This window comes from Homalodisca vitripennis, chromosome 4, assembly GCF_021130785.1.
Source record: "Homalodisca vitripennis isolate AUS2020 chromosome 4, UT_GWSS_2.1, whole genome shotgun sequence".
NCBI classification, from domain to species: Eukaryota; Metazoa; Arthropoda; class Insecta; order Hemiptera; family Cicadellidae; genus Homalodisca; species Homalodisca vitripennis.
Window position 1 is genome coordinate 26679297 of NC_060210.1, and position 8981 is coordinate 26688277.

Consider the following 8981-nt stretch of genomic DNA (forward strand, 5'->3'; position numbering starts at 1 on the left):
TTCTTCTATTATATGGGTCTCAGTATGTTTCTAAGCATTCAATAATCAGCTGCTTTGTCGTCAGTCAAGTTATATTGGAGTAGTGTCGTGAAATAAGCCTCGTGATTAGCACTTTACAAGATTTTTGTCCATATAAAATACAAATCGTATTTTATTAAATTTCAATAAGAATTGTAAAAAATATTGTAAAGAAATAAAAATTATATGATGAAAAATACAAATTAAAAAAAAATTTACTAAGACTCGAATTCTGTTTTTTGATTTATTTAAAAATTTCCACGTAATTGTTAAATATGCATGATTCATTATTATTTTGCTTAATGCTTACAAATAGCACTGGTATAAAAAGAACTTCATCTGATTCTTTGAGAAAATTCAGTCTAACTAACAGACTTTTATTAAATGATTCTGAAACATCTCTTCCCTTTAAAGTTGATAAAATTTTTCTTTAGTCTCAACCTACTGCATGCCGCGAAATGCTCTATTTTGGTTACAAGGTTCTTCACAAAAAACACAATGATGCTCAAAGTCAAAATCACATGCTTCTTTCATAATCTTCTTCCCGATAGATTTTTTTTCTTGTTTGTTCTTTGGAAGCTGAAACAATTGATCGAGGTCTATTGTATGCCGATTGACAACCATCATGAATGTGTGCTTCAGTCAATTTCTGAAATGTTTTGTACCGCTGATCATTGTTTTGTTTACTTGACGAAATAAGAGTATCTATCCCTCGACTTTTTATTTTCACCAAATCTCCATCGCGGCATTTACAAATGATACAAGAAGGTACCTTTTCCACCATTTACATGAATCTATAAAATGCAGAAAGCACGATAAAATTAGTATACTGAAAATACTTAAAAATTACTAGATAAATAGCATGCGTAAAATTGTATGTACAAAGACAAAGCTTTATGATCTGTATTATTTTAAATAATTTTTATTGAATAATTTGTATAAAATTTTGTTTTGCAAAATTTTAAAGTTTTACTTACGATTTGTATTTTATATGGACAAAAATCTTGTAAAGTGCTAATCACGAGGCTTATTTCACGACACTACTCCAATATAACTTGACTGACGACAAAGCAGCTGATTATTGAATGCTTAGAAACATACTGAGATCCATATAATAGAAGAATAGGATTGACCCCGCCCTTTTGCTTCAAGGACACTATTATATACCTGTACTATATATACCTGTAATCCAACTTTCACATTCAACAATGTTTCTAAACTTTTCAAAATATTCGAAAATTCTTCAACATAAAAAAAATTATAATTTAAATAAATAATAACAATTTTTCCACGTAAATAATACAATGTATAATGAAAAATGTCAATATTTTGTTTATTTTCAATTTTTCTGCAGTTTTTTTCAATTAAACTACATATTTTTTATTTCATTTCTTCAAAATAGACAAAAAAACGAAAATAATGAGCCGTCAGAGAACCTTTTTTTATTAAAAAAAAATGTTTCAAAATGGTGATTGAAAATTATCAAAATATTTTTTTAAAGTGAAATTTTATTATAACGGCTGAATATTTCTTAATGAAAAAAATACAGTATTTTTAGAATAGAACAAAGTATATTTCATCAAACTTTCAGCTCAATCGAACCATTTTTGTAAAAGAAAAAAATTAAAAACCAAAAAAAACGGTTTTTTGAATTTTTTGGGGAAATTTTTTAGGTTAGGGCAAAAATGATTAGAACATAAGTTGTAGATTTTTTTATTTCCAACAACTTTTAAATTTGACTTTTTTCAATAGGATGCATTGTTTACTCAAACATTGCAAAAAAACCGTTTTCACCCCTAAAAACCACCCCTCCTATACCCCCTAATAGACGATTTTGGTTCGGAATGGTTTTTTTTATTTATTTATGATGTATTTGACTAAATTGTGCCATTAGTTTGCTGTAAGAAAACATTTATTTTTTCAATCAGGTAATACGACTGGACTATTAGGTGTGCATGATTGATAATTTGAAATGATTGACTCTAATCCAACCACATGGTCCTGTTTTCTTCGTTCAGCCTATTACGCGAATCTCAGATCGTATACTTAGTTTATTTTAAAATTACAAACATATTGGCGTTTAATACATTGTTGAATTTAACCTTTACAGAAATGACTTTACAGAAACTTCCATAGTTCGACTACCCAAAGACGTGTAGATATACACGCAGTACACATATCCGAAATTTGGGTTTTATACGGGTTGCTACCTTAATATATTATTACTCCGATGTAAAAACTAAAAATAGGGTCCCAATCAGTCAACCTATTTGGCCTACCCTAAAAGAAAGGTAAAGCCCCCTAAAATCACAAAATACGCCTACGGCCCTATGTTGTACAAAAACTCCATAGTTCGACTACCAAAGGACGTGTATACACGTAGGATACTTATCCAAAATTTGGGTTTTATACGGGTTACTATGTCCGTATAATAATTTTTCCCCAAAAAACCGGAAGAGGGCTTCTCGAACCCATAATAGGGCCAAATCTGAAATTTTTTCGATTGAAATCCCATCAGCTGGTTCCTCCGATGTAAAACTCGAAAATTGCGTCCTAATCGGTTAACCCATTCGGCCTGTAGACTGAACGAAAGGTCCGTTCGATGTACGTACGAAAGTACGTGACAACAATTGGGTTTTTGATGGAATCCATCATAAAATGATCTGAAACGAAAAAATACAAAACATTTTCGTGAAATTCCTATGGTAATTGACGCAACCCAAAAACCAGACGTTGCTTAGTATTCTGGTAAGCAGCACCGAATTATCTGCAATTGTACAAAAAAACAACAAATTAAATACCAAAATGTTTCTATAAAAAGGAATTTTTCTGTATATTACTATTTTTAAAATTAAACCTGTCGCTGTTAAATTATTAAGCCTAAAAATTTTTTCAATATCTATAGATTTTTCAATATTAATTTGGTTTGATTTTTCAGGTACCTAGCAACAGGAGCTTCATTCAAAAGCATATCCTTTGCCTTTAGAGTTGGGGCGTCAACAGTTAGCAAGATTGTAAAAGAAACAGCTTGTGTTTTGTGGAATGTATTGCAGCCTATACACATGCCTACTCCAACGGAAGAAAAATTCGTCCAGGCAAGCGCTGAGTTTAAGGAATTATGGAACTTCCCTAATTGTATAGGCTGTATAGATGGCAAACATGTGCGTATAATGTGCCCACCACACTCAGGTACATTATTTTTTAACTACAAAAAGTACTATTCAATAGTTTTACTAGCAATCTGTGATGCCAAATACAGATTCCTTGTCATCGATGTCGGAGGATTTGGAAAGCAGAGTGATGGAGCTACATTCAATTCATCTGATTTTTACCACTTGTTGAAGAGCAAACAAATCAATATCCCGGCTAATAATTGTTTACCTGGAACTGATGTAAACATGCCTTTTGTTTTTCTAGCCGATGAGGCATTCCCCTTATCAGCGCATGTACTCACACCTTACAGCTCAGAAAATCTAAACATAGAAAAATGCCTTTTTAATAAAAGACATTCCAGGGCTCGTAAAAGTATTGAATGCACATTCGGCATTCTCAACTCAAAATGGCGATTACTGTCAAAATGTATTGAAACAAGTCATTACACTGCTGATTGTTTGGTTAAAGCGGTTTGCATTCTACAAAACACCATAATTGACAGAGAGGGCTTTGAGAGACATCTAACAGAAGTCGAAACTGATCAACCAAAGAACATTCAAATTCCAAGAAGACCACGGCAAAGAGGTCGTCAGTCGTCTGAGGCTCTTCTTATTCGGGAAACTTTTACAATTTATTTTAAAGAAAATCCTATCCATTTTCCAAACTATTAGGTATAATTATGTCTTTAACATTACTACTTGTAGCAGTTATTTTAAAAAACAGTAACTGCATAGTGCACTGAAATAACAAATGAAAAGAAATTAAAACTGTTACTGTTATAATTGTAACCGTAGGTTATGCTTAATAAAACAATTATTTTGATACGTACCTGAACAGTTATTTTCCTGTCCCACCTCCTTCCACAGCTTGTCGAGGACATACCTATTATGGTGATTAGCCAGTTGCTGGTTCCAAATGGACTCACGAGATCGTACTGACAAAACAAAAGATTCTACGTCCATTTTTTAGGTTAATGAACACGCGCTGTCAACTGTGAAATCCAGGAGTCAACTGAAGCAGCGCTTCAAAAGAAATCGTTGGTGAATTCCCGAGCGGCGAGACAAGATTCATGTCTATGCATGAAGTGCTGCTAGGCGCGTCACTATGTGCTGGTCAACCTAACTATACGGTGGATTTAATGAAGCGCTGCTTGACTCGCCGCTTGACTCTTGACTCGACGCTCCACTATGTTTTCGGCCTTAGCCATGTCACACTGCCGTGGCGTCGCGTCCGTCCATCTGCGGATGGATTTTTAAAATAATTGCTAACCATGTTGTCAAATAGGACAAGTAACACTGACATAAGCGACGTGGCGCAACGTACGTCGCGTCGGCCGCCGTCTGCTGCGCTATGCGGCTGGAGCGATCCTTGGCCGCGACGTCGGCGAAGCTACGCTGGTTCGCGCAAGCGCATAAAGCACCTCCCCAACCCCCTCACCGGGGCACCGCTCTTGCCACTGCGTACTCCTAGTAGACACCACCACGTGCTTGTTATTTATAAAAAAAAGTTGTATCTGAAGAAACTAAAGGTAGAAACACCACCACACAACAGAAAATTCTCTTCTTAATCAGTTATTTCATGCACTACACTTACAGAGGTGAGTTTCCTGGGAAAGTTGTTGCACACCCGTTCATTGACTCGGAATTAAGTCACACTTTCAACCTTACAGGACAAGGAAAGCCTGTTTTACAGCTCCCTGATAAAACTACCTATTTGGAAGGAAAAGTACCATTGAAGAAAGCTAAACTTAATGACATAATAAAGCTTCGACCGTACACCCCCATAGAATTGGAAGAGTGGTACAGCGAAATTTATATTTGGCCCACTACAGAAGAAGAACATGAGGACTTTGATGACTAAAAATAACTCATCGAGTTAACCTATGTATTATTTTACTGTATGACACAGATTTAACAATGTTAGTTCAATAAATAAAATACAATAAAAACAAAATATTTTGATAATTTATTCCCATTTCATGCTAAAAAGGGATAAGTCAAGCACTTTTTATAATTATTGTTAGTATGTAAAAATTGTTTTTCTGCCTTTTACATGGTTTGATTTAATTATGTATGGTCTGATGTATATTAAAAAAATAAATGCTCTTGAATTATTTTTGTTCTCAGAACACAGTTTTTTTAGTTTTCCGAAAACTGTTCCTTGAAGACTGATCTCCTTTTAGCATGACCCGATTAATATGTACTAAAAGAGGATTGCTGGAAAAAATTGTTGAAATAGCTGCCTATGAAGCTGCACTGGCATTTAATGAAGGAAATACAGCTAAATATAAGGTCCTAGAGGTCTTAAAAATAGTCCCTGGAAAATATTTTGAAAGCTCAATGGAAAATTTTGACATATTGAGAGTGGGATACTCGGAGAAAAAGGCAAAATTGGGAACACTGGAACTAAGAAGAGCAAGAAGGAAGCTAAGAATTGAAAAAGAACAAAAAGACAAGGAAAGTGAAGGTGTTAGATATGCTGCTGGTTAGATATGCTACATTAAAAGTTTAAACATTTTGTAAATATTAGTGTTAAAAAACTTTGACAGCGATTTGCCGAAACCTGTGTTTTACATTACCGTCTCCTTCAAAAACTCAAAAACTATTTGTGCTACAGCTACAAAGTTTTTACGAGTTACTCAGGACACATATTATAGCTGCAATGTGAACTACAATCATAAGGGTGAGTAGCGACATTTTATTGTGTACTGAGCTTCCACCCTCCTAGAAAGACGTGGCGTTGGCCGCGGACGCGGATGCGTGTCTGGTAGTTTGACGGGATTCGAGACCGTCGCGGCATACGCGGACGTTCATACTATGGATGGACGGACGCGACGCCACGGCAGTGTGACATGGCCTTTACTCGGCCTTACCCCTCCAGCCCATCAATTAATCCCTCTCTTCCTTCGCTCTGCACTTGGTATTTCGGTTCTCAGCTCTATCACGCCCAAACAAATAGTTTTACAATGCTATCTCACCGAGTCTTACTTGTGATAAGCTGAGCACACTTATTTAATTACATGCCGAATGAAGATGTACGTATATAATAAAAGTATAAACTAATACGTTTCAAACAACTAAATAATATTCAAAACATCGTTAGATGATGTGAAGATTACAGTGAATTGACAACAGAACTTAAACGCTTAACAACAAGAGTGCTTTACGCGATATGGGCTACATGCTTTGTAATTTTGCATTCTCTTTTCGACAACGTAAGGGAATAATGAAAATAATCGCTTTCTCTGATAACATAAAAGAAAAAACAACACTACCCTAATTAGAATCGGTTAGGTTAGAATAAATAGTCTAACTATCTAATTAGGAAATGATCTAAGTATTTATAAAAGTTTATTTAAGTTTATTTACAAAAATAAATTATATAAACTGATCACTCGACAATTCTATGTATTTAGCGCAGAAGGCAGGATTATCTTATACTTCATTTCTACACAAGGAACGTCGAGTTCAATAGTTGTGCATGTCCAGTCATGGAGTTTGACTGAGCGCCATTGAAGTCTATCACTGACCCAAATTTTTTCTACCGAGGAGATGAAAAGTTTATTTTCTGTATTTCTGTATACCTGAGCGCAAGGCATATCAAGAATTTAATGAGCTATAGACTTAAAATTTTGACTTCGGGTATGAAATATCTGCATTACAAATATGCTCTACTTAAAATATATACCGTTTAGTAATAAATATTCCTGCCGGATTAATAAAAAAGGTAGATTTCACTGGGGGAGAGACCTACCATATCGAAACGTCAAACTAAATATGCGTTTTTAGTTTAGTTGACGGTTAATTTGTACAACACTAATGTTATGATGGCTATGAAGGTTGGCATGATCCTCGCAACACGTTGAAATATTTAAAAAGTCAATCGCCTTGAAACTTTAGAAACAACAAAATGTACCACTGTATTTCTAGCTTATACTCTGAGTTAAACACCTTTAAGTACTTTGCTGCAGCATACGTACATAAAATTACATTTCCAAGTTCGAAGTTGCAGGATGCAGCTCAATTAAATTAATTTCATTAAACCACGATTTTACAACATAATTAATAACAGGCAATTACTCTTTTCTACATATAAAAAAATCAATACAACGGAATATCAAAAGACCCAACAAGCCGAAAGGAATTCTAATGTAACAAAGTGAGCATGTTACATGCAGTGGCGTAGCCAAAAAAAATTCGAGAGTTGATTAAATATCCCAGAGGTTAAAAAGAGCACTACTCTTAAAATTTAGAAATTTGTTTGTTTAAAAGTATATTCTCTTTATTACAGCTTTTTGAACTTAATGAATTAAAGACTAAATTAAAATATTTTGAAGTTATGTACATGAATGTGTTACTTTGTCCTATTAATTTTAATAGCTTTCCAATGGAATCAAAAAATGTACCACCGTTTTAAGCCTATATGCAAAATGTGATGAAATTATGACACTTTATTGCAATATTCGTTGTGCACCATCTCACATTTTGTAAGTGTCTTTGGAGGTATAGAGAAAGTTCTATTTTAATATAATTAATTGCATAAACATTAATGTAGTATCGGTATAAGTTTAATATAATTCTTTGTTTTTCAGATATGTTCGGGATTTGTCGGCTCGGCTCTGCCATCTCCGATGATTCTGATCAGCCCATGTGGGTGGCCCACGAGGAGCTCTTGACAAGTGGACTGCGTTATCTCGCAGGAACGGTATAAACAGGAAACGACGTTACTCATGCGACCTAGCAGTCAGAGATTTCCTGTACTGACGCAAACTCAACCTTAATTTATTCTTTTGTCATGTTATAATGTTTAACAGGTTCTTTCAATTGCTGCAATGCGTTTCTTTTGTGAATCTTCGCAAGTTTTAAAGGCCAGTGGGGTGATGTCCGAGGTCGGAGAGAAAAATCCTTCCTTAGTGCACCGATGTTCCAATGGATAGACGTTTAGTACTTGCTCTCAGCAGAATACACGTTATAAACTAATATGATGTAATTGACATTGTAAAGGAAAGTATAATATAGCAAGTACAGAAAACAATAAACCTCATACTTACCTTGAACCTGAGGTGACCAGTAGGTGAGGCAGCATAAGGTACTCCTAGGAAGGCCGACACCTCTCTCCCCCCTCTGGTAGTTAGAGTGGTGCCTACGAGTGTACCCTGGGGAATGGTGACCCTGGGGGGCAGATCAGCCGAGGCCACACCGGCCAGGAGCGCTAGCAGGAGATACATGACCAGTGGCTAAACTGGACGGGCAGCCAGTGTGTGGACTGATCTGACCGAGGAAGTAGGAGAAGTTATCTCCCTCCCTCTCTCCACATTAGTTCCAAGAGGTGGGATAAGCGATGACCCTGGCTCTTCTTACTGATAGCTGACAACTATTCTGCTCTTCTTGGTGCCGATGCAATGTAATGCACGGACTAATACTGGACACTAAAACATTCCTCAACTGTTCTAACGTTAAGTTAAAACTAGTGTTGGTTATTTGTTTGATTTATTTTTTTATGAAATACTCTTTTATCCATTATTTTTTCACGGCTATTTTTAAAAGACTTATACACCAGAAGCCCCATAAATATAATGCAAGGGATCTACTATGATCCCAGTACTTGTAGTTGATAAAAACCGTTACAAACAATGTTTATATTGATTTATCGTCTTTTAGACATTCAGTGGCAATAGGTATTCACTTGTTGACCGAAACGCTTCTCAGACCTACGTATGTGTATACATTCTTGATCTTGGGCATAAACGCAAAATCAACTTCTGTTTCTAAATTACAGAGCCCATTATTCATAAAATAATGAGTGCGTTA

General features: G+C 35.2%; 1 protein-coding gene across 1 annotated transcript in view; it reads right to left on the bottom strand.

Moving 5' to 3' along the window:
- Nucleotides 1–8443, bottom strand: part of LOC124359069 (juvenile hormone esterase-like) — a 46919-nt gene extending 38476 nt beyond the window's left edge. The window contains exon 1 of the mRNA XM_046811477.1: nucleotides 8222–8443. Within this exon, the coding sequence (XP_046667433.1) occupies nucleotides 8222–8398 (177 nt within the window). The 5' untranslated portion in view covers nucleotides 8399–8443. The remainder of the gene's footprint in view (nucleotides 1–8221) is intronic.
- Between the last annotated feature and the right edge of the window lie 538 nt (nucleotides 8444–8981).